General features: G+C 36.3%; 3 protein-coding genes across 5 annotated transcripts; 2 read left to right on the top strand and 1 right to left on the bottom strand.

Moving 5' to 3' along the window:
• Nucleotides 1–1,038: 1,038 nt before the first annotated feature.
• Nucleotides 1,039–4,215, top strand: LOC137733417 (receptor-like protein EIX2). 2 transcript variants are annotated; one of them, XM_088696442.1, is made up of 3 exons: nucleotides 1,045–1,473; nucleotides 1,803–3,873; nucleotides 4,008–4,215. In XM_088696442.1, exons 1-2 carry the CDS (start codon nucleotides 1,436–1,438, stop codon nucleotides 3,868–3,870), a joined length of 2,106 nt encoding a protein of 701 aa, XP_088552568.1. In that variant the 5' UTR covers nucleotides 1,045–1,435; the 3' UTR covers nucleotides 3,871–3,873; nucleotides 4,008–4,215. The 2 variants fall into 2 exon arrangements, with proteins under 2 accessions (XP_068328669.2, XP_088552568.1); XM_068472568.2 differs by having other exon boundaries at nucleotides 1,039–3,873.
• Nucleotides 4,216–4,681: 466 nt separating this feature from the next.
• On the bottom strand, nucleotides 4,682–11,481 carry LOC137733418 (DEAD-box ATP-dependent RNA helicase 8). 2 transcript variants are annotated; one of them, XM_068472569.2, is made up of 10 exons: nucleotides 10,713–11,481; nucleotides 9,067–9,127; nucleotides 8,593–8,827; nucleotides 8,130–8,368; nucleotides 7,249–7,500; nucleotides 6,968–7,148; nucleotides 6,366–6,454; nucleotides 6,175–6,248; nucleotides 5,973–6,087; nucleotides 4,682–5,080 (listed from the first exon to the last, which is right to left on the bottom strand). In XM_068472569.2, exons 1-9 carry the CDS (start codon nucleotides 11,021–11,023, stop codon nucleotides 6,009–6,011), a joined length of 1,521 nt encoding a protein of 506 aa, XP_068328670.2. In that variant the 5' UTR covers nucleotides 11,024–11,481; the 3' UTR covers nucleotides 4,682–5,080; nucleotides 5,973–6,008. The 2 variants fall into 2 exon arrangements, with proteins under 2 accessions (XP_068328670.2, XP_088552569.1); XM_088696443.1 differs by lacking the exon at nucleotides 10,713–11,481 and adding an exon at nucleotides 10,463–10,526 and having other exon boundaries at nucleotides 9,067–10,355.
• A 10,699-nt stretch (nucleotides 11,482–22,180) lies between these two features.
• On the top strand, nucleotides 22,181–24,438 carry LOC137735680 (LIM domain-containing protein PLIM2b-like). Its single transcript, XM_068475127.2, has 5 exons — nucleotides 22,181–22,483; nucleotides 22,849–22,942; nucleotides 23,076–23,107; nucleotides 23,357–23,446; nucleotides 23,874–24,438. Exons 1-5 carry the CDS (start codon nucleotides 22,349–22,351, stop codon nucleotides 24,186–24,188), a joined length of 666 nt encoding a protein of 221 aa, XP_068331228.1. The 5' UTR covers nucleotides 22,181–22,348; the 3' UTR covers nucleotides 24,189–24,438.
• Nucleotides 24,439–25,939: the final 1,501 nt, after the last annotated feature.

Below are 25,939 nucleotides of genomic sequence, written 5' to 3'. Positions count from 1 at the left end.
AATAAATTCCTTGAGAAACTTACAAGAAATAATTAATCTAAGTTACAGAGAAAATAAGACAAATATTTCAACCAAGATTGAATACATTAACATTGAGAGCGTATGGTGGAATTGATCTTCGCGCGCTGTAGTGGATTCGGTCTTCCAACGCATATGATGTTTTAAGTTTTCCACACGGCCCGCGTTGCATGATTTTTTTGGCGCAGGCATCTTAGCATCCCGTTTCATTAATTGAATTAGCAAGTCAAGTCAATACCCCCAGTTGGGTTGTGTAACTAAATTTCTACAAGGAACAGTAAGTCAAGTCATTACCAAAGATTTTTTGTCCATTAATTTCTACAAGGAACAGTGAGTCAAGTCATTACCAAAGACTTTTTGTCCATTAATTTCTACATTTCTACAAGGAACAGTAAGTCAAGTCATTACCAAAGACTTTATGTCCATTAATTTCTACATTTCTACAAGGAACAGTAAGTCAAGTCATTACCAAAGACTTTTTGTCCATTAATTTCTCCAATCCAATGGCTTCCTATTCTGTCCACAAACAAAAAGATGAAAAAGAAAATACGATTTTTCTGATTTGGATGTTTTTTTTTTTTGGTTAACATCATGTAGTTACCACTGTAATTATGGATTATTCAATTAGTAAGTCAAATGAATAACTGGTCACTCGAGTCGCCTTTGTCTAAATCGAGGCTTGCTTAGAAAAAAATGAAATGCGAAATTCTCTCTCATCTAATTTAATTTCTAGCTATAAAAGTAAGTCAAGTTAAGTTTTACTTGTATATTGGTAGATTTGTTTGATTTTTATTTGCATTTTCCACACGTCAGTGTTATTGAATGATATTGACAAAGAAAGATAGGGCCTAGTTTACGTTGAAAAGCAGATTTTGCTTCTTAATTTACAGTATTTTGTACATCGATCACGTCCTTTTCGAACAATTAACTTTGCTTTAACTACTACAACTGTAATGCATACTTTTCTCGTGTAAGAGGTGATTTTATGTGTATATATATACTTGCAATGTTACAGTCTTCTTCCAAATTGCTTTCCAGTTTTCAATAACGGAGCTAAAATACTTTTTCTTCTTCATTGTTGTTAAGATGCAGGGTGAAGGAAATAGGTGCTTCAAACTATTTCATGCTTCAATAATTGTGGTCCTAATTTTGTTTCAATGTTGCAACCTTTCCCTATCCTTTGAAGTCAATATTTCTTCAGGAGGGGCTGGCCACAGGGATATTGCTGAGGTGCCGAAGGTGATGAGGTGCATAGACAGGGAAAGGAAAGCACTCCTTGCTTTCAAACAAGGCCTCGTGGATAGCTACAATCAACTCTCTTCGTGGGGAAGCGAAGCCCAAAAACAAGATTGTTGTGCATCATGGGAAGGAGTCTACTGCGACAAATATACCGGCCACGTTGTCAAACTTGATTTACATGGAGCATTTTCTCTTGGTGGTCGATTATCAAGTCAGGTTGGAAACCTTACCCACTTGCAATATCTCGATCTCAGAGGCAATGAGTTTGCTAGTGTTGAAAATCTTAATTCATGGCTCCCTCGCCTTTCATCGTTAACCTATTTGGGTCTCGATTGGAACAATCTCAGTAATTCTTATGACTGGCAGGAAGCAATTAATATGCTCCCTAAACTTACAGACTTGTCATTGATTGACTGTGGTCTTCCTGCTCCTCTCATTCATTCCAGTACTCTTTTTAACATAAATTCTTCAAAATCTCTTGTTCATGTTTACCTCAGTTCCAACCAACTTACTTCTTCAATATTTTTATGGTTGTCAAACTACAGTGCCAGCCTTGTTCATCTTGACCTCACTGGCAACCAAATTGAGGGAGGGATTCCGCAATCTTTTTCCAGGTTATGTAACCTGCAAGCATTGAAACTTTCCAGCAACACTTTGAGTGGACAGCTTTCCAGGTTGGTTCAAACATTAATGTCTACATGCCCTGATCAGAACTCATTTGAGATTCTGTACCTCTCAGACAATCTTCTTTCTGGATCAATTCCTAATGTCACAAACTTTTCATCATTGAAAGAATTATCTCTCTCTAGAAATCAATTTAGTGGAACAATACCTGAAAGTATTGGGCAAATGCCTAAGCTCGAGTATATCGACCTTGGAGAGAATGCTCTAGAGGGGGTGGTTTCAGAAAGCCACTTCTCCAGTCTCTCCAAATTAACTTCTTTGGATTTGTCCTTCAACTCACTAAATTTAAGCTTCAATTCTAATTGGGTTCCTCCCTTCCAATTGGAATTCATAAATTTGGGCTCTTGCAAGATGGGTCCACATTTTCCTAAATGGCTTCAAACTCAGAAAAATTATTTATTTCTTGATATTTCAAATACAGGAATTTCTGATATCCTTCCAAGTTGGTTTTGGGACAGGCTGTCTCATGATGGTTTTTTGACTAGTATGAATCTCTCTCTGATCCCTCTGATGAATATGGATCTCTCCAACAACCAAATTAGAGGAAAAATTCCAAATTCAAGATTTGAGTTTCCCTCATCTTCCCCTCCTCGCATGAATTTGAGTTGGAACCAATTGGAAGGTCCAATCCCTTCATTCCTTTCCAAGGCGTTATCTCTAGATCTCTCCAACAACAAGCTTTCAGAGTTAACTTCTTTCTTGTGTCCAGTCAAGGTTAGTTTTTTAGGCTTTCTTGATGTCTCAAGCAATTATTTATATGAAGAACTTCCTGATTGTTGGATGCATTTTGAACAACTAGCCTTTCTAGACTTGAGTTACAATGCTCTCTTTGGGAAAATTCCTGCCACAATGGGCTCTTTATTTTCAATTGAAACACTGAAGATGAACAAGAACGGATTTGTTGGAGAATTGCCTTCATCCTTGAAGAATTGTACAAGGCTCGTGGTCATTGATGTTGGAGAAAATAATTTATCAGGGTTAATACCTGAATGGTTAGGGGTTGGACTTCCAAAGTTGGCTATCCTTATCCTCCGTTCTAATCACTTCTATGGAAGCATTCCGTTGCAGTTGTGTAATCTGAAACACATTCAAATTTTGGATCTCTCGATAAACAATATCTCCGGAAGTATACCCAAATGCTTCAACAATTTGACTAATTTGGCTGAAATAGGAAATTTAAGTCCAACCGTCAGGCATGAGTATGACGTTAAGCTTGGTCCAGTCAGTTATGAGAATGGCACCGTCCATATTACGAATACGACTTCTTTCCGAAGCGATTATTATGATGACGAAGTATCCTTGATATGGAAACACACAATGTCCAAATACAAAAGTACTCTGGGGCTTGTAAAGAGTATTCATCTATCGAGCAATCGGATAGCTGGGGAGATTCCTAATGAAATCACTGATCTTGTTGGGTTGGTTTCTTTAAACCTATCGAGAAACAATTTAACAGGTCAAATAACTCCAGAGATTGGGAAGTTGGCTTCGCTACAATCCCTCGATTTGTCAAGCAACCAAATTTATGGAGGAATTCCACCAAGGCTTCTTCAGATTTATGGTCTTGGTGTCTTGGACTTGTCAAACAACCACCTGTCTGGAAAAATTCCCATGGGGTCTCAGTTCCAAAACTATGAGCCCTCTAGTTTTGATGGGAATCTTCTGCTTTGTGGAATTCCACTTCAACAGTGTCCAGAGGAGCAACCAAAGGAGCATCCAGATCAAGTTGAAAAGAAGGATGGGTTTATAACACCTGGATTTTATGTGAGTTTAGCGCTTGGATTTGTTGTTGGATTTTGGGGAATTTGTGGGAGTTTGATATTCATCAAGTCATGGAGATACACATACTACAAGTTCTTGAACTACGTATACGATTGGCTTTATGTGACGGTGGCGTTGATAAGACGACGAAGAATGGTTGATGGATAAACTGTAAGTACTCTTCCACATAACTATAGTGTAATGACATGGCATCATTGCCATCATGATTAATATCAATTTGGCCTCTCTAATTGTCTTTAAATTTGTGACTAATATATGCTATGTTTTTTTCTCAATCTTTTTAGCTTGTGCATCAACCGTTTGCAAGCCATGCTCCCTTTCGGCTGGAAAAGAAGCAGATAGAAGTGCAATTTGAAGTTACAATTTAGGGGCCTTTATGTTTTTGCAATGCGTTATTTTGATCATCTTTGAGGGGGTCAATTAGGTCATTTTCATCCCCCTTTTGTGTGTATTATATATCCTGATTCAATAAATTTCCTTCAAATAGTTCAATCAAGACTTGATCCATTAACAAAAACACAGAATTTACATTTTATGATCTTCCAACTATACCCTGCAGTGCAGTAATCAATTTCAATGTCAAAACAAGTAGAACATACAGCCCAGTATATCTCAAATCACCGATTGCTTGTTTTTTACGGTTTATACCAACTCAAAAGGGCATTCGATAATTATTTTATTTTGAGTTTTTATGTTTGTGATAAGAGGAGAAATACATAGAGCATATGAGATAAAAAAGACCAAGAGTTGGAAGGATAATGCAAGGGATGTACAAGAAATGTAGGAGCCAACAAATCATTATCGGAGTTCAAGACTTTTAAGGAGTTGAACCCTTGCACGATGACATGAGTTCAAATCCCGTCAGTGGCTAATCTAACATCTAAATTGCCAAAATCTATCGATTGACCCAAAAAAAAAACCAAACAAGACAGAAACAGCAAACAGAGGGAACTTGAAATTCAACAAAGTCGGGTACATTAAACTATTTCAAAGCATGGAACACGCTGGTCAAGGCTAACAAACCGGAAAAACAGACGAGAACAAAAGAACACAAAAGGAAGCAGAGATTTCATTTCCCTGCTTGCACAAGCTATCCTTGAGAAGTTCAACGGTGGCCAAACCCGAACACCAGCAACTCAGCAAGTATTACAAACCCAGTCTGTTAATAAAAACAACGGCAGTTCTGAACCGGACCCATTATCTATCTGGTACCTATAGGCCAATCATAAGAACTCTCAAGGGGTCCCAATTAAAGTTTCAGATCTACGAACACAAACACAATTCAAGGGACGATGCATCACAGAGTATTCCTACCACCAGAGCTATAGCTTCTTGAATGGAGAGCACCCCATCATCCCTACGAAGACAGGAAAAAAGAGCACATTATCAATTGCGTAAAATAATCTATCCAAAACATCAGAATCAAACAAAGCTTTTGATAGTCTATGCAGGTACTGGTAAATTACTTCGGAACTAGTAGTTCTTGGATTCATATTTCACATCTCCGAACTTTACGCAAGTAAACATGGCAGATTTGGTAGGGCATGAATTGATCAAGTTCCAGGAAGGTTTCCCAATTGCATTGTTCAAATTCAACAATATGAAAAAATAATCATAAACAGCAGCACACATTTCACACCCCACTTTGACAGGAGGAATAATTAGTATTCTTAGTTCAAATGACAAAGTCCCAACTTCCCTGCCAGCGATTCTAAGGGCGGACAAAATTTAGTCCCAAAATGGACAAGTTCGAAGGCGACTCCTCCATAAATTATTCCAAACACCAATACCTAAAATAACTCAGATACATCGCAGCTTATTACCAGAAAACATCCTGGAAAAGATCATCTCTTAATTTTTTGGAACTTGGTTATAAGAATTTAGAGCAAGATTTTTTTCCTAAAGAAGTCATTTTGCACAGAGAGAGAGACCACTAAATTTTTAATTAAACCCAGGTGTGGAGAATAATTTGTTGGGGAAGAATAAAACCCCTAGGAGTAAACATGTGGACAACTCTGATATTATGAAAAGTGAATACACGAGATTATCCACATAAACTAGTTTCCACCCCGCCCCACCCACTCTTATTTATTACACATCATACAACAGTAGATTGCATACACTAAAGGAGAATTTAAAAATGCATATGGTAAACATGACGATAACAGAATTGGATATAGAACAAGACATGCAAGCTTAAATGCAATGTTAGAAATCTAGCTCTTAAGCATCATGGACCCAGACGTTACCATCATTGACGTCATACTAACGTTTTCTACCACCAATCACCGGCAATAAATTGCCTGATCAATATGGGGAGGAATTTGCTTTATCTCAGTGCCAAGTTCTTGCTCAATTCTATACCTGCAGGAAAGAATGAATTAAGTCATTCCTCATTCATAAAACCCATTATATACAGCAAATTTGGATTTGGTATATAAATATACATACAAGTTGAAACGGTCCTCATAGGTGATCAAATTCACAGCTAAACCAAGGTGTCCAAACCTTCCAGATCGACCAACCTGCATGTGAGATACATGCATACACACAGCAAAAAAGTAGACAGTAAGAAATAAATCGTGTAGATATGGCATCAGTTTCTACTCTATCTATTTCTGCAGATACTGTTTCTTACACACCCTGTGAAGATATGTCTCTGAGTTCTTCGGAAAATCAAAGTTAATGACAACATTAACAGCTTGAATATCTATTCCTCTTGTAAAAAGATCTGCAGTTATGATCCCAAAAAGAAAAAAGAACAAAAAAGAAAAGGATTAAACCAAAATATCAAGTATCCAAAGCATTCATTACAAACGTCAAAATTTCAACCATACGAAATGCAACTTAAAACAAGAGGAATAACTCATGAACACAGAAGAAGAAATCATGAAATAGAATGATCAAGCCAACCACGTATAATACGAGTCATAAAACAGTTTATCACATGCACTATTTCTTTGATATCATCACAAGTGCTAAAAACCATCAGAACTTCATGGTCTAGAAAAAGTACTCTCAGCAAACCTCACAAAAAAAAAAAAAAAAAAAAAATTGTACTTATCCACATACAACCAAAAAATAATCAGCCACATGCTAATAAATACATATATTTTGTAAGGCCACCTATAGTTATAAACAGATCTTCCTAGTATAGAATATATATTAATTTCCAAAAGTAAAAATAAAAAATTTGAAAATAATGACATGTACAAAGAGAATAGAGCACAACAAAAAAACATACCAGTACAAACAAGATTTCTGCATGCACCATTACGGAAGTCATGAAATACTCTGTTACGATGGTCTTGCAGCATCTTTGCATGGATATAAAAACATGAATAGCCGAGTTCTGTTATTTTCTTGGCCAACAATTCTACCCGATTCACAGAATTACAGAATATGATTGACTGGTTTATTTGAAGCTGAAAAAACAGACCCATCGTCACATCCATGAACCCCGCATGAAGTGAAGTTAAAAGTAAATGATAACAAACAAACAAATAATTACAGTTCATATCACACCTTAGAGAAAAGGGTGTTTAGGCAGTGGACTTTCTGTCTCTCCTCGACAAAGGCATAAAATTGTGTAATACCCTTTAGAGTAAGCTCATCCATAAGATTGATAACATAAGGTTTTTGCAGATACCTATCCTTAAAGTCCTTGACGGTAACAGGAAATGTAGCTGAAAACATCAAAATCTGTCGATGTGAAGGTAAGAAGCGGATCAACTGCTCTACTGAAGGTTGAAATTCAGGGGACAAAAGTTTATCAGCCTGTCAAACATTGACAAAAACATCATTAGATTGTTTCAGCACATGATGCTAAAGGCAACCAACATTTTCACCCCTTCCACTGAAGGGGGAATGTGATCTTAGTACTCTCCCCTCTACAGCAGAGAGAAAGATACCGATCAGCATATGACCTGGCCACCACACTTAAAAACTTAAAAGACACTTCTAATAAGTCAATCATAGATTAGTTAAGACAAATAATGTCACGAGCTTAAAGATACATTTTCACCCCTTCCACTTAAGGGGGAATCTGATCTTAGTATCTGCCCTCTACAGGAGAGATGTCGATACCAATAAGCCTATGACCTGGCCACCACACTTACAAGATGCTTCTAATAAGTCAATCACAGATTAGTTAAAACAAATAACGTCACGAGCTTAAAGATACAAATTTAACCTAAAAATTTAATACACTACAAAGACTGATCATGCACTGACTAATTGAAATTCAACATAATATTATATCAAATATCTACTATATGATAGTTCTTAAAAGTGGAACCTAAAACTAGTAGTGCCCAAAAGAGAACAAGGATGACAGAATGTACCCAACAATTGTTGGGAAAAATTCTTATATTATGTAAAATTAGTGGAGTTAGATAAGTATTTACCTCATCCATAACAAGCATAGAACATTCTTTCAAGATGCAAACACCTTTCTTTGCAAGATCTAAAATCCTTCCAGGAGTTCCAACAAGTAAGTGAACTGGTTGATATAAACGCATGATATCATCCTTTAAGCTGGTACCTCCGGTTGTAACCATAACTTGAATTTGTAAATGCTTCCCTAGCTCCTTACAGACTTGTGACGTTTGAAGAGCTAACTCACGAGTTGGAACAAGAATAACAACTGTACAATAATAAAGCACATATCAACACAAAATCAGTTTCTATAACAAAATCATAATCCAGCTGCCTAGCAGATTGGCAGCCTTTCTATACCAGAATGGTAGCCTTTTAGCAAAGATTTCTACAGTCAATCAAGCAGCATTAAAACAAAAGCCCCCAACAGTCTGATCTTTTGATTGAGCCTAAGATGTGTAGGAAGATGCAATTCGATGGTAGAGAACAAACCTTGTATTACATTGTTATCTTGATCAATTTTTTCCAAAGCAGGGATGCAAAAAGCAGCTGTCTTTCCCGTTCCATTTTTAGCTCTAGCAAGAATATCACTACCGGTTAAAGCAATTGGAATACTTTCTTCCTGAATAGGAGATGGTCTTTCAAATCCCTTCTCGTATATTCCCATCAGCAGCTCACGTTTCAGAAAATAGTCCTCAAACTCATTTCCTTTTGTTGCAGTTACATCCTGAAGGAAATCATTAGTAACTAGAATAGGAAATCACAAACAACTATTGTTTTAAATATTATTCATTCATTGAGTTTGAACTTTGATGTGAGCTTAAACAACTTGATTTTTCATTTTATTTTAAAAATCACATAAAACTGGAATTGAATGATTTGCTCTTCAAAATCTAGAGAGAAGTATCACATTAACAATACGGTACACATGATAAAGAATTGCATATCAAATAATAAATAACGAACCTCTGTTCTGAAACGTGTATCAGGTGCTGGAATCTTTAATCTTGCTTTCCAATCTTGCGAACTAAATAGGATAAGTAAAAGAGGAAACCAAAATAAGATACCATGTAGAGTATGATTTATAACCATAATATGTTGCAGGGATAAAAATAAATAAATAAATAAATGAGATAATATTAACAGATAACCGATGACAAAAATATGTTACCAAGAAAAGCTTTTTCAATAGGTATAATATAAAGTTGTAAACCAACAACTAAACAGTTTAATTTGATATTTGAAACTGCCATTATGATTCATTAACTCAAGGGGTACATTGAAACAACTCCGATGTCAAGAACTCCTAAGCATATGATTTATCAGCACTCCAAAATAAATACAATGCAAAACAAGTCTTCACTTACACTGAATAACCAAACCGTAGGTACAGAACCTTTAAATTACAATATCAACCAGAATCACCAAGAATCTTAGTCCAAGAAACAGGTCCAAAGAGCTAACTTTTTAACACAAATGACTCAGATGTACTAGTTTCTAACTTTTTAACACAAATGACTCAGATGTACTAGTTTTAGCGGTTTTACTCTAATAAAAAATTCCCTCATATCCTAATTGGGTTTTCCATGTTTATCCTATATAAATCACCCCATCTTGCAACCAATAGATAGTTTAGTAATTAATACTAATTAGTATAATCACTATTTGTGTGGATCCAATCATGGATGGATCCAGAAAAGAACTAGGCCAGTGCTTGTGGTCCTCACTAATTTCTTTTTCTGTTAACTCAGGGGCATCTTAGTCTTGAACCCGACTAGTCCCCAAACGCATGTGTAGACACTCCAATCTACAACGAGGACAAACAATGGAAGGTGGTCCCACAAGAGTCTACAGACCCATGGAGAATCGAACACAATGCAAAAGCTTCCTGAGGCTCTTATCTCAGCTCGTGCTACTACTGGACTAACACCCGGAGATTTTGGAAACTAATCCCCAAGTGCACATGTTAACACCAATCAGAAAAATCAGGAAAAGCAATGAAAGGTTGCCCCAGAGGAGAAGACACATCCATGTACAATCGAACAAGTGACCAATACTTTCTTACACGCTTATCTTAGGAATAGACTGAGGGAGATTTGTGGCGCTCCTCAATTGATGCCAGACTGCAAAAACATTCTAACCTTTCTACAACTTAAATACCCAAAGACAAGCACAAAACAGATTTTCTTTAAAGGACTTATCTTAAAATCGGAAGCTTGAGCACAAGATACATCTGATACCCATACAAATGGAACCTGAACAGGAATCAGAAAAGTTCCTCCATACATCGTAACATCCATGATAGGTCAAAAGCTTATCAATTAAAAACACATCATTAACACCAGATGAGAAAGCAACTTACCTACATTCCCAAAATCAGAATGTTTTCGAACATTTGTCAATGTCTTATGCTACACGACAGCATAGCAAACTACAAAAGTACAGAACTTTTAAAATCATAATGCTACGATTACTATCCATGTCCATAACAAAACCCATTTCACCAAATGGCACAATAACGTAACTAGATTACTACAGAACCAATTTTTCCCAACCACACATAAAAGCCAACCATAACACAAAACATGCATTATACGAAAGAACGCACACACCTTGGGTCAACAGCTTCCGACTGCACGGTCTTTTCCACTTCATCAACGGCCGAATCAGCACTTGTACTCCCACCCAACTGGCCTCTCCTGAGCCACTGCTGTTGCTGTTGTTGTTGTTGCTGCTGTTGATGCTGTTGGTGTTGTTGCTGCTGTTGAAAGTACTGCTGCTGGTGATGATGGTTCGGCAAAAGGTTCCTCTGTACATACTGCTGCTGATGCGGCGGCCGAGACTGGAATGCAGGGTTCGCATTCATGCCGCCGCCTCTCCCAGCTCCGATCCCCGGAGGGTACCTACCTCTATTACTGTTCATCGCCGCGATTCAGAACCTAAAACCCTAAAAAATTCTGAAAACCTAGAAAAAACAAAAAATAAATAAATAAATAAACAACTGGACTAGGGTTTCTCTGGGTGGCTAGATCGTCACCGCAAAAAGGCGAAACCAAGCGCGAATTTAAAATGTTTTCTCCGCTTGGTAACGAAATTGGGGAAAATTGCTACAAAACGAAGAGAATAAATGAAATCAAAGCTAGGGTTTTGGTAAATTGTGAAGTAAATCGGGGTGTAACTGTACGGATCTTGAGCGAAATGAGTGCCTCTGAGTGAAATTTGAAGGGCTTGTTTGTTTATCTCCACAGAAAGAGAGAGAATTTGAGACCTAATTGTTGGATTTGGAATCCATGGAAGACACGTGAAAACTCCAGAGAGAGGAAGAGAGGATGACGAACCGCTGTTGGCTAAAGGTCTAGGGCGTCATATATGTTTCTATTTGCTTAATGGCCCCCACGGTTTTCTTATATTACATCAGGAACTCTATTTTGTTTTTTTGTTTTTTTTTGATCTTTTGATATAACTGCCACAATTTTAAATTTTCTAAATCAAACATTCATGTCTTTTAGTAATTTAAATAAATAATTTTTTTGTGATAATTTTGGTGTTATATGCATATTATATTGTAACAAATTTCCTATAATCTTTTTTTTTTATTACACTCTCCTCCATTAGAGATAATTGTAAAAAAAAAAAAAAAGTTAGTTAGATTCAATTTATTTTCACAATAATGCTACAATTTAGCAATAATTATCTACGATTTAAGATATTTTCTTTCCAAAATAGTTTAAAATATTTTTAAATCCCTAAAATCAAACGTACCGAAATAAGTTTTTCTTTTAATAAGTTAAGAGAAAATAGGATTGAGAATAATATAAACGTACCAATGCACAATGTGTACAAAATAAAAATAATGTACCAATATTAACAATATGTATCAAATCAAACGTATCAAAATTGCAAATAAATGTACCAATTAATGATTTTTGTAAATTCAAATGTACCCGCAGATAATATATACGTAATGACCCGCAGATAATATATACGTAATGTATTGTACATAATAATAATTCGTCAACAACTATATTTAAAAAAACAAAAAAATTAAAAAAATTACACGGAGCTTTTATGTCACATCCCCGCCTGGGGCGAATCACTTCTCGAGCCCGCTCCACCACCGTAGCACGATATTGTCCGCTTTGGGCTTATCATTCCCTCACGGTTTTGTTTTTGGGAACTCACAAGCAACTTCCCAGTGGGTCACCCATCATGGGATTGCTCTAGCCCCCTTCTTGCTTAACTTCGGAGTTCCTACGGAACCTGAAGCTAGTGAGCTCCCAAAAGGCCTCGTGCTAGGTAGGAATGAGAATATACATTTAAGGATCACTCCCCTGGGCGATGTGGGATGTTACAATCCACCCCTCTTAGGGGCCCGACATCCTCGTCGACACACACGCAGTCAGGGTTAGATTCTAATACCAATTTGTCACATCCCCGCCCGGGATTGATCACTTCCCGACCCTGTTCCACCACTGTAGCACGATATTGTCCGCTTTGGGCTTACCATTCCCTCACGGTTTTGTTTTTGGAACTCACGAGCAACTTCCTAGTGAGTCACCCATCATGGGATTGCTCTAGCCCCCTTCTCGCTTAACTTCGGAGTTCCTACGGAACCCAAAGCCAGTGAGCTCCCAAAATGCCTCGTGCTAGGTAGGGATGAGAATATATATTTAAGAATCACTTCCCTGGGTGATGTGGGATGTTACATTTTATGTTGATCACCAACTATTTGAAAATGAAATAACCATTTGGAAAAAGAAATAATATTAAATATTTGCATAACAAAAAAAAACTGTGACCGAAAAAACATATTTGGAAAAAGAGAAAATATAGTTTAATTACTAATATCTTCACTAAATAAGGAAAAGTGCATCATGCAAATAAAAGAATAAATTCAAAAATTATTTTAATTTAAAAAAAAATAGAAGTGAGTATTGGTCAAAGCACTTTAATCAAATTTAAAAAAAGTACAGATGTTTAATCTAAATGATATAGAAAAATTGTAGGAGATTCTAATTTTCCCTATTATTAATTAGTAGAGATATTAAAGTTTGGATGATTATTCCTATTTTATAATAAATATTAAAGTTTGGTATCATTTTGTCCCTACATTGTTTGGATGATTGTTCAATGTTCTTCTCTATTAAAGTGAGCACTGTAGGGTATTAAAAACTTTCACATTTTTCACCTTCTCACTTTATATATAGATGAAACTTGAAGTGTTTGGCATTTGATTAATAAAAAATATCTAAAATTGTTATGTTGATCAATGTTTAGCTCACAATTTAGGATTTATAATAAATCATAAGGATTAAGAGTTAAGGAAAAAACTAAATCAAACAAAGGATTCAACTTGTATTTTTCCACCTCTAATTTTTCATTTTTTTTGGCAGAGTTTCACTATTCACTCTCACCGTAGCATTCATCATATATCTCATAAAAAACAATTGATTATTATTTTCCTCTTACAAAACTACCTTTTTTTAGTTCATAGAAATATTACTCTCTCCATATGAACTCACATTCAACCATGAGTCATTATTTACGGGGTTACATTTCTTAAAGCACTTCCATCGTGTTCATTATTTAATCCACCCAGTGAACAGTAACTGTCCTTAATGAACAGTAACTACCTTTTGCATCTCCACCCCTACACTTGAATAGCTCTGGCAATAGATAATAAAATAATATTATTTTATTTATTTATAAAATAATACAAAATATTTTACTTTCTTCATTTTCCCGGAAAATATTTTACTTTCACTCATCTTTCTCACTCTTCATTTTTCTGAAGTTCCTCTCTCCCTCTCTCTCTCTCTAAGCTCTCGACACTCTCACCCTCTCTAGAGCTCCAAGAGCTCTCACCCACTTTCCTCTTCGAAAATTAAACAAATCAAACTCCAAAACCATGAATCCTTAATCTCTGGGACTAAAGGATCCCAGCAATACCGTTGCATGCGTCATCGGACTATCACGGTGTAAACCACCATTGAAGCTGAGAGCTTCAAGATTTGAAACTCGAACCCCGGTGAGGTTCTCTATGCAAATCTAGTTTCATTATGTCTTAATGTTGCTTGGGACAAGATTTGTGGTGTTTTCCCAGTTTGAAACTAAAGGTTTAACCCCTGCAATTTATCTGAAACCTTGCCCAGTTTTTGGTCACCTCCTTGGAGCAAACTCCGGCAAGTTTGTGGGTTCTGGAGCTCTTGCTTAGTTTGAATCCTTCCAGCCCTTGCAGGCCATTTCCTGCAATAAAAAAGTGGTTGATGTCTAGGCAACGTCAACCTTGCATCATGTTGCCTTCGAGCTCTCGGGTTGGTAACTCGTGCCAGGTCTCTCCCTCGGGCAGGGCCTCTCCCTCGGGTTGGCACACGTTGGACCAAGTCACTCGGGCTATCCGGCCCTATTCTAACGCCAGTCCACCGGACAAAAGACCAAGATGGAACTACTCTTAGGGAGCTTCCAATTGCACACTCGCATTAAATGGACTTACAACATCCAATGTGTGTCGTTATATGAAATTACATTATTTGGGGAGCTTCCAATTGTAGCAGTCATATAGATAGACTCATAACACTCAATAATGAGTCGTTTGGCAAGTTATGCCATTTAGGGAGCTTCCAGTTGGATTGCTCGCGTTGATGGTTACAACACTCAATAGTGTGTTATTGTCTTATGAGCGACGCCATGTTGGAGACCTCATATTGTTGGACTTACTGTCCCCAATAATACGTCGCTATTCAGGATTAATGCCCATTGCAGGGATTCCAATTGTAGCAGTGGTATTGATGAATCACCAACATTTGAACGTTTAGGCCCCTTAAGAGAAGGGATTTTTTTTTTTTTTTTTTTTTTTTTCAAAATATGGATTAGTTGCGAGACTCACTCCATATTAAATTTCAATGATCTGAACCGTTTATTTTGTAAGCCTCTATTCATATGTCATCCTTGCAAAAATTCGTTTCAATCTAAAAACGTTTGCCTATTTAATTATCACGTTGTTTCTTATAGAAGAAAATGCTGTTAATTGCTTTGAACTCAATTAGATGTCTCAAATATTTTTGTTTTCGCTATTATTTTGCAAGGATGATCTATGATGTGCAACTTGAAAATAGGTGGTTCGGATCATGGAAGTTTGATGTGGTGTGGGCTTCAAAACTAATCCACATTTTTGAGAAAAAATGGGGATCCATTTCCTTAAAGGTCTCCTTCAAAAGATGTTGCATATGGTAATGGTAATTTTTTAGAGTTCATTTGGAAGTGCTAAAATAACTGAAAGTGCTTTTGGTGAAATTAATTTTGGGTTCCAAAAACAATTTACGTACTTTTTGGTTGAAGTGCCAAATATGTGCTTCTGGCAGGAAACACTTAAGTAATTTTCCAAGATTCACTTAGATTTTGACTAAGGAATGGTTTTAAAAACATTTTCACCAAAAACGCTTTCAGTCATTTTAAAAGCACTTCTAAACAAGCTCTTAGTAAAATAAACGAGCAAAGGCGTTCACATTGTGTTTGAGAAGATTTTTCTCTTTTCTTTTTATTAGAGATCAAATGAGAAGGGGAGAATGTGGAGTTCCTTTTTTTTAATAATAACAAAATCGGGACATGCTTGCTAAATTTTCGTTTTAATGTAAAATTACTATTTAGCCCCGCTTATATTAAAAGTTGTCTGTTATAAATAGGAGTAAAAATGTTAAATTGGGGTCATACTTGGTATTTTGAGAAAATGGTTATCAAGGTCTCTTCCATCAATAATACATACAAATACTAAGCAATATGACCCCCTTCTTTTTTTTAATATATAACTAGTATTTGCTTACATACTTTGTGTGTAAGATCACATATTTTTAGAAAATGAGAAGGAGAGAGGGAGAGAACGTGAGGGGAGTGGGAGGTTTGTTTTTGGTTTTTTTTTTTTTTCAAAATTTTAAATATTAGAGATATTTTAACATAACCTGTATGTGAGGTTTCAATAAAAAAAAAGTAAAATTTGGACCTGTGAAATTACATTTTTGTCTATCATTTTTTTTTGTGTGATAGAAGATTAAGTTGTCTTTTCACCATCTTTTGGTTGACAAAAAAGATTTCATTAATTAAATAAAATATACAATTATAGAGATAGAAAAAGTTGGATAATTGAAGAAAATAAATTATTAGTAATGCTTTGTCATGTTTCCAATTTGAGATTCTTTTGCACATATAAACAAGTTAAGCAATATCATCCTTCTCACCTTTCTCTTTTCTTTCCATATGTGTGGGAAGATCGGACAATAATTGCTTTGGAGAACATCATAGGTTTTGCTTTCTGAGAAGTTAAATTCGATGAAATGATATTTCACTTTAAATGGACTACATAAAATCTACGTTTTTCTCCTTTTTATTCAACTCGAGGGACTATTATTGGCTTTATCAATTTTTTTTTTACCTCAGGACGCTAGGATAAATACTTTATCATTGTAATGTATTCAAACCGAATGACCATTATTGGTTTTATCAAATTTTGACCACGAACGCTAGGATAAATACTCTATGATTATAACATAGCTTGTTAATTCGTAGCTATCATGTAAACATGCACGAATACAAAATTACATAACGCCGTAACAAATTATCTCGAGGACCATGAAAAAGGTATTACAAATTTACCATTTCCAGCACTACTAATCTTACCTTCTGCATCAATTTCATTAGGAAGGCTTGTTTCCACTGTCAAACTCTCAACCTTTGCTTTTAGTGCTTCTACATCCAAAGCAGCAAGAATCTCCTCCTTTATCTTTGCTTCTGCCCTTTCTCTTTCTTTCTGAACTTGATAAGCCTTTTCCTATATCAGCCTTCAACTCCTCCATTCTTCCACTAATACCGGCTTCATTTACAACTCTTTCAATTTCCTCATAAATCCCGGCGTTTACTATCTCCTCCTTCAACTCTGGAGGAGTAGTCACCATATTTTTCTTGGTCACGCCGACAACCTCCAAGTTAGCTGACTTTAAGACCTTATCCGTTGCTTCCCCTTCGATATCTTTTCTTGAGCATTCTTCAAAAGTTTCAATTGTGCACCACCAAGAGGCTCCTGCAACAGCAACCACATCATCAATAACAACAAAATGCAACACCATAAACTAGTACTGCCTGATTAGTTTGTCTTCAATTAATTTGGAACCGAGATCTTATAATGAAGGGACTGATGAAGATAAGAAAGATGGAGATAAGAATTAAGCAAGCTTGTCTATTGTAGATACAAAGTAAGCAAACATGATCGAGCAAAATCATACTTTGTGATTACAAAGTCAAGGGTCTATTGTATGGGCACTCATTGTTGTATAGCGTAGTTTTTATTATAGTTGGATGTAGTTGGGAGCTGCTGTCTTCATTGTCATGAGACTCCAGCACTCCTATATAAGGAGCCTTTCTTGTACCATTTCGATATATAAGTAGATTAACGGATTATTTCTCCAAAACAGAGCTTAATTCTAAGTTTCAAATACCATTCTCTTCAATGTATTAGAGCTATTTGTCTAACGACAAACCTCTGACTGTAATTTTTGTTTCCCTCTTCTGCCTTACCATCTACTCAACTTAGCTTCAGCTTCCATGGCCGCTTCTTCTCTTCTTACAAGTTCCCTTCCTAATATTTCCTATTTGGTTTCAATCAAACTTGATCGAACCAATCATATGTTGTGGCTTGTCCAATTTAATCCCTTAAAAGTAATGATCTTCTTGGCTATGTTGATGGTAGAAAAACATGTCCAGCAAAGTTTGTTCAGGATGGTACGACTCTCAATCCTGAGTACTTGACTTGGCGGCAACAAGACCAATAATTGTTGAGTTGGATTAACTCAACTTTGACACCAAATGTGCTTTCCATTGTCGCAGCTTGAAAAACATCCCAAGCTGTTTAGAATACTTTGAAAACACGATTTGCTTCTCAATCTCGCACTCGTGTTCTTCAACTTAAGCACCAGATGCATTCCACTAAAAGAGGTAACATGTCCGTTACAGAGTACGTTAACTTTGCTGATCAATTGGCTCTTGCGGGAAAGCCCATTGATGATAATGATCTTATGGAGCTGATTTTAAATGGTGTTGGTCCTGCTTTTGAAAGTACCGTTACTTCGGTTAAAGCAAGAGAAAAGCCTATGAGTCTTGCGATATGGTTGCTTTGCTTTGGCTCCTCTCCAAATCTTGGTCGTGGAACCACACTTCACCGTGGCAATGGTCGTACATCCCTTTGTTGGCTGCCGCTGTGGTTCAAATGGCGGTTTGTTTCATGGTGGATTCGGCAGTGGCTCGTTTCAGAATCGAGAAATTCTTCCTACACCCGCTGCTGCTTTTCCTCACTCTTCCTATCTTCCCAACCATGTTGCGGTTGCTTCTTTATCTTCTGGATATCGTAACATTGGTTCTTCCTCTAATGGTAGTAACTATTGTGGTGATCTTCGTCATTCTACTATAAACTGTTTCAAGTCTCCTTTCTCCGAAGGCTGATATCCGTCTTCACAATCTCATGCTGTGATGGCTGCCTCTCCTGTGGGCAATGAACAATCCCCTACATGGTATGCCGACAGTGGTGCATGGTCACATATTACCAATGATTTAGCTAATTTGAGCCTCTCCACAGAATACACTGGTCAAGATCAAGTCGCTGTTGGTAATGGTGCAGGTTTGTCTATTTAGCATATTGGTTCCGGTTCTGTGTCTAAATTTCCTTTAAATTCTGTGTTGCATTGTCCTTCTGCTTCCGCTAATCTACTCAGCGTTCATCGATTTTGTTGTGATAATCAGTGCTACTTCATTTTCACTCCTACTGATTTTTTTGTGAACGCTCTATCCATGGGGGAAGACGCTTTTCCACAGCAAGAATGAGAATGGATTGTATCCGTTTCATGTGGGTTTGTCAAAGTTTCCCTTCAAGAACGTGGCTTTCTTTGGACAATGAAACTCTTCATTTGTGTGGCATCAGCGGTTCGGTCATCCATGTCGTGCAATTTTTAATAAAATTATGTCTCCTGTTACTCAGTTTTTGCTCTACTTGCCCATTCTGGTGGTTCATGAATAAGTTTGCACAAATGCGTAAAAACTGAAAGGTCCAGTTATCTCTGCATGCAAGCATTTTAATACTGTTATTCGGTGGTTTTCTTTTTGGCTAATAATCAACTTTCTAGTTTTCAGAACTACGGTTGGCAAGGATGGGGAGAAATATCGTATGGGGGATTTGAATGTGTTAAACGTGCCAAGACTGCAGAGTTTCTGGTAGATAAACCAAAACCTATGTACTGTGACTCTCTGAATATGTGAAATTTAGTAAGTTTTGACTTTTTTGAATGGAATCCTTCATTTTGATTCCGCTTTACTTGAAAACTCCAACCAGTTTAGCTATTTCCTGTTTTATATCATGCTAGGTTTAGGTTAGATCTTGGATTGAAGAAGTAATTCCTGGTGTTAGCAGCCATGTAATCTCATATATAATTGGGCTTGTTAGCCTGAAGGCAACCAGTCTCAGTGACAATGCTTCATCTCGGATGGTTAGTGACATTAGGTTACGTATGGACAGGTTATTCAAGCTAAAGGAACATGTAGTCCAATTCGTTGGAGAGTTTACTGCTTTGTATACAAATGGACCAGCTGGCGGCGGTGGTATATCAGGTAGCTTTCCGATCAGCTTTTCCATAAATTTTCCTCCCAAATTAGCATTTTGTTGCTTAAGAAAACTGAACTTCGCCTTTCTTGTTTTTGTGGCTCGGCACCTTTTAAATCATATGTTACATGACTATACTGGTTTAATCAATGCAGCACCGGACACAAGAAAGAGATCATCCTTGAAAATTATTTGGTATTCTCTTGTTCTCTCCTCACATCCACAATTCTTAATCCTTTTGGTTTTCTCTTTGACAACCTATTTGATGAACTTGAAACTCTGACCATAAATAGCATATTGTCGTCATTAGTTTTTGACCCCTTTCCCCCTTTTTTCATGTTGATTTTTTTTCTTATTGCATCCCTTGAAGTTAACTTAAAAATTCATTCCAACCAAAATTGTTATAGTTTTGACTGATAAGATCAGGTTCTCAATCAAAATGGTGACAGATTTTTGTTACTTTCATTACAAAACGTGGCAAAGTGAAGAACTTCTGAAGAAAAAATAATTTTTCTGATTGGAATGGTACCAGGCAATGCATGTAGTTTATAGGTTGATTTAGTTATAAAGATTGAACGTTTGTGACAGAAAAAAGTCGTGAAAGAGTGAAGAACACAGGGAGAGGAGAATACTGCATATATTGCTTAATGAAATTGAAGAACATTTACGAAGTTATAACCCTAACTTAGTCAATTGCTCAGACCCTACATTTTAGGGATCAAGGACGCATCTCCAGCCACTCAGGCTATCGGAGGCTACGATCCTTCCACTTGGGAGAGGATTGAAAGACACAGTACAACTCCAAAGGATAAGAATACTAGCTGTATTACTTACTAAAAACAGAAAGAAAAACTAGTCGTTGCAATTTAAAGTCTAACGGCTATTTCTAAAAATAGTAAGTTCTTCACTTCCTTTTATTTCAGCATTCTCTTCAATTTCAGCTGCAGGATAGTCATCTACAGATTGGATTTCAAGCTAGTATGCAGCTTAAATCTCAACAGAAAAAATAATTTGTCTGATCTTTCAGGTCAAGCGTGAACATGTACTCTGGCGGACTGCAGTAAAGCACACCAAAGCAAAAGAATCAAGTAATTTAGGAATCCGAGTTGAAGGTGGCACAAATATCTGTCCTCTGTATGAGTCTGCATTGCCAATGGCACATGCTAATGAAGTCAATTCTTCTACAAATTTGGATAACCGATTTTCTGGAAGTGCAAAATCTCATGCTCCATCTGGTCGGAAGATTCCACTCTATGGTGTAGCACATATCCTGGCTGGAGACAAAGGAAATGACTTGAATTTTTCCATCATCCCTCATTTTCCTCCAGATTTAATGAGGTTAAAGTCGATTGTAACACCCCAGTGGTCAAGCAAGTAGTCTCGGCCCTCCTAAACTCCTCTTTGTTCCTGGATATGGATGCCATCAACGAAAGAGACAAATGGGTCCACGAAAATGTAAAGGTCGCAATTTATGAAGTTAGGGGAATCCGATCATTAAACGTTGTGGTTCGGGACATTCTTGACGATGGTGTAAACTGCTCGAGAAGGATTGACCGGCACGGAAAAACCATCTCAGATCTCATACCCTGCCAGTAAGTTCTGTTGCCTCCATGGTTGGGTCGTTCAAATACTCATATAGCATGATTTGCGGTAATGGGGCGAGTTATGATGTAATTCTTGTCTTCTAGAGTTGTATTTGAAATATTTTTATTCTCAGAATTCCTGGTTTTGATGATTTGTAAGCTATGTTTTATTCAGATATAGCCCTATTAGGAAAAGAAAAAGTCAATGTAATCCAACTTCCTGAAACAAATGTACTGTTTGACAAAGTTGACAAAAGAAGAAACAACATACGATAACTGGTTTTATAACTAATTATACTCAGATATTTTATAATAAAATCTCACACCTGATGCGTTACCAGGTAACAATACACAAGTTGAGAACAACATCAAGGCGATTAGTATCGGGGTGCTCGAAAATCTTGACTTGTACTTATTTGTAGTGATTATATTTTGGAAATAAAATTTTTATTAGCGAGTGTAATTTTAAAATAACCCTATTTTCCAGCTAAAATTATCACTTAATCGTTATTTTTCTTCTGGCCAGGGCTACCTAATTCCTTGAACACTATCTTTTGCCATTACTAATCAGATGGTTGGCCCATACAAGTTTGTAATTTCCTGCATTGGACAAATAAGAAAAATACTATTTTTAACCAACATAACTACCAAACACCAAATAGCTAAACATTTGGCTATCATTTTGTTATCTCAAATTTTTATGTGTTTTTGCTCTTGAAAAGGTCAGATCACCAACCTTGTTTTACTCCAATCCAGTCGGATAACTTCCACAATTAGGGCAATAAATTACTCCATTCACTTGTCCTCCGTTTAGCAGCATTTGCAAAATCCATTATAATCTGATATAAATTAGGTTTTGTTTAGACCGATCAGAAACTTTGCTCAATCCCATTTTGGAATTGTCTGAGGTACCGGTAGCAAGCACGGTGCTCACCTTGTTGAACTTGTCTCTGATCCCTCAGGCACCTGAGTTGAAGACAAAGACCGCATAATTTTTCTGGTTTTTAGTTTCGTTAGAATAAGGAGAACGATGGCGTTTACAGGAACTTTGGATAAATGCAAGGCCTGTGATAAGACTGTTTATGTAACTGAAATGTTGTCCCTTGAAGGAGTACCTTATCATAAATCCTGCTTCAAATGCAGCCACTGCAAGGGATTTCTCTCGGTACATACATCTCTCGCTTTTCATCTTTTACCCTTGTTTAGGTTTGCAACAGATGTGTCTAAGCTTTCTTCGGGTTTTGGGACGATTCTCAACCATTGATTGATTTGTAAAACTCACGTCAATGGTGGACAATCGCTCATGCATGTGTTGTTTTAAGTTGCGTATACACGTTATATATATGACTTAGAAGTTAGACCTAACAAAGAAAGATGAATTTAGCATAATTTTCAATGCCAAAGAGTCATGAACATTTCAAAGTTAATTTGATAAATATAATTGAGTCTTCATTTATTTGAAAGACCATAAAACTTGGTTAAATATTTCCAAATATGAAAATGATTAAGAAACATGCATAATTTTGACAGATGAGCACCTATTCCTCCATGGATGGAATCCTCTACTGTAAACCTCATTTCGAGCAACTTTTCAAGGAATCTGGGAATTTCAGCAAGAATTTCGGTGTGACATTTTTTTTTTCCTAGCTTTAATTATTATATTTTATAATTATTCTGCAGCATTAAGCAACTACTTTTTCTCTCTGTTTTCCCTTCTGTTTGCTAATAGTATGTTGTTTTCTAATGAATTTTTGCAGCAAAATCTGCTGAGAAGCAGGGTGAACAACTGGTATGAATAAATTGTCACATTCAAATAAGGTTGAAATTCTGATTTTACATTTTGGATATAATGTCAACCACTGGATTTTGATTGAGCGATTTCCGCCTAAGGAATTTCGTGATCTGATCAACGGGGGCCAAGTGATCAAAACTCTCTATATATATGTACATACATACATACATACATACATATATATATATATATATTGCTTTTAAAATGCAGTACTGTAAACAACTAAACTGTGATGATGTTCTACAGAATAGGGTCCCCAGCAAGCTCTCTGCCTTGTTTTCTGGAACCCAAGACAAGTGCGCAACTTGCTCAAAGACAGTCTATCCACTGGAGAAGGTGAGTAATATAATTAAGGGGATTAATTTGATTTTAATGAGCCTTTGTTTTTCTTGACAAACTATAGTTCTATTACATTAAAATTCATATAAATTACGGAGAGGGGATTCAAACTAGGGTGCAGTGGGTGGAACACACTGTTCTATATAGCCAATTTAATTTCAATCCATTGAAAAATGCAACATTTTCCAAGATTGCATATGAGCAGTTACCAAGTTTATGATCATGTTGGATAGCTAGTAGATACATAAATATTAACTCACACTACTTGACTCATCACATACGAGGAACCATTCATTTTTTTCTGTAAATCCACAATCCGACACAAAAACAAACGTAACTCATTGAAATCACAAAAACAAAGTTTGTACACGAACGTTAGACGTAAAAAGTAACACTTAGTGATTTGTGATGGTAATTTAAACAGGTGACATTGGAGGGAGAAAGTTACCACAAGTCATGCTTCAGGTGTGCTCATGGCGGCTGTGCCCTTACACATTCATCCTATGCAGCTCTTGATGGAGTCCTTTACTGCAAGCACCATTTTTCTCAGCTCTTCCTAGAGAAAGGGAACTACAGCCATGTCCTCCAGGCTGCTGCAAATAGGAAAAATGCCACATCTGCCGAAGCAACTGAGGAGGCAGCTGCCGCTGCCAGCGCCGCCCCCAAGGAGGCACAACCAGAACCAGAACCAGAAACAGAACCTAAGGACCAGACTGACCAGCCACCTGAGGAATCTTAAAAATGTTTTGCGCTACATCTCTTCTCTTGCCTTTCAGAGTGACGGGGAAACTTCATTTTTGTTCTTTTGAGTGCAAAACCCTCGTCATCTTGTTCAAATATATGTATAACTTGTTCACATAATACTTTCAGACCGTCAGCTGATTTTGGTTGGTTGTGTTTAAATCACATGGATATTAATTGTATCCCTTTTTTCCAATTTTCTTGAGAAATTAATGCGGAAAACTTGACAATTGTAACAGTTCAAATAAGTATTCAGTTCATGATTGTTAAGAATTCGGGGATTCAAAGAAGTCCTATATATATTCACTTTTTCTACTTAGTTTTTCAACTAAAACCTAAAGCGCAAGAGATTCTCTCTTGCAACACCACATGACAACTATCTAATGGATAAATGATGTACTATGGTTGCCATCTTTACTTTCATTAATTTTTGTTAAAACTATATCTAAATATAAATTCTCTCATTTCATATATTCTTTCTTTCTTCTCACACAACTTTGCCAAATTTCAGAATTTCTTTTAGCTAAAGGTTTTCTAATAAAAGTAAACAACAATGAAGAAAAACAAAGGTAAGCACATACTTCATGAAAAAAAGCAACAAAAACTCCCCCTAATGTAGAACCATTAACTAGAATGGAAGCTGATCCCCATGTAAAGGTGTAACGGGTGCACAGTCAACGTTGCATCCCAGACAAATAAAACAAGGGAAATAATAAAAAATTTTAAATTTAAATGTAATTAATACATTAAAATAGGAATAACAAGATAAATTAAACATCAAAATATAACTAATAAATGAGATGACTAAAATTGGATTTTAAACATACACAAGGTTATATTCTAAAACTCATATTTTTTAAGGATTAAAATGAAGTTTTCTAAAAATCTAACCTTCAAAATATGCATGTATAGGTCATAAGTAATTGGCAGAATTACGTAGAATTGTTAAGGTGGCGGCAGAACCTTAGTTTACAACTTGATTCTCAAATTCTTTTATGTTTCTTTGTTGTTGCCGATTTCTTTAATATTTTTAGTTAAATTCGTCTTTCTTATTTTAGGTCTTAAAATCAACCTTTTCAAAAACTTTGCTTTAATTAATTAATTAAGATTAAATTATTTTAACAGTCCATGTGGAAAATGACTTTACTAGAGCCGACTATATTACGATTACCTTGTTTCTCTTACAAATATTTTAGGTGTTTTGAACCCTTTTTGCATAAGTGGTAAAAATCCTATCAATCTTCACTTAATTTGAATGTATAAACGTGATTCTACTCAATATATATTTAATTCTGTGTAAGAAAGAATGGAAATTTTACGGTGTATATTATATTTGGGATGTTGAATATGATGGATTTAAACACAAAATTTCAACCCTAATTGGTTTGCATAGTTATATCCAAGAAAGATTAGAGCTGGAGTTCTATTTGGTGAGCTATTCATTGTGCCTCAGTAGTAGTGATGACAGATTTAATTACTCAGGTAATAAGGGATTCTTGTAATGAAAGTAATCTTTGGGCTTTAGTATTCTAGTTATAGGCTTAATAGGGTTTCTTGAATACGTTTGTGGGTAGGATTCTAAAAGCATTGAGCACTATGTATAAGGTGGAGGTCCATGTGCATAGTGTTAACACCATCACAAAGCCTAGAACTCCTCCTCAGTTCGTGATTAAGAAGCAGTGGTGCATAGAAGATCGCTTTCACCTACCCTTGTCCTCGTGTTTGTGTTTTCTCTGCAAGTCCAAGATG

This window comes from Pyrus communis, chromosome 7, assembly GCF_041283825.1.
Source record: "Pyrus communis isolate YQ-2024b chromosome 7, ASM4128382v1, whole genome shotgun sequence".
In the NCBI taxonomy this organism is placed as follows: domain Eukaryota; kingdom Viridiplantae; phylum Streptophyta; class Magnoliopsida; order Rosales; family Rosaceae; genus Pyrus; species Pyrus communis.
This window is presented reverse-complemented; position numbering and strand designations above follow the sequence as displayed.

Bases quoted from the DNA above. Each gene is read 5' to 3' on its own strand.
- LOC137735680 (XM_068475127.2), top strand. From the start codon at position 22,349: ATGGCGTTTACAGGAACTTTGGATAAATGCAAGGCCTGTGATAAGACT. The intron at 22,943-23,075 runs GTGTGACATTTT...GAATTTTTGCAG, and splicing joins GAATTTCAGCAAGAATTTCG to CAAAATCTGCTGAGAAGCAG. The intron at 23,447-23,873 runs GTGAGTAATATA...TAATTTAAACAG, and splicing joins CAGTCTATCCACTGGAGAAG to GTGACATTGGAGGGAGAAAG.
- LOC137733418 (XM_068472569.2), bottom strand. From the start codon at position 11,023: ATGAACAGTAATAGAGGTAGGTACCCTCCGGGGATCGGAGCTGGGAGA. The intron at 9,128-10,712 runs GTGTGTGCGTTC...TATCCTATTTAG, and splicing joins TCGGAAGCTGTTGACCCAAG to TTCGCAAGATTGGAAAGCAA. The intron at 6,249-6,365 runs GTGTGTAAGAAA...TCTCACATGCAG, and splicing joins CAGAGACATATCTTCACAGG to GTTGGTCGATCTGGAAGGTT.
- LOC137733417 (XM_068472568.2), top strand. From the start codon at position 1,105: ATGCAGGGTGAAGGAAATAGGTGCTTCAAACTATTTCATGCTTCAATA.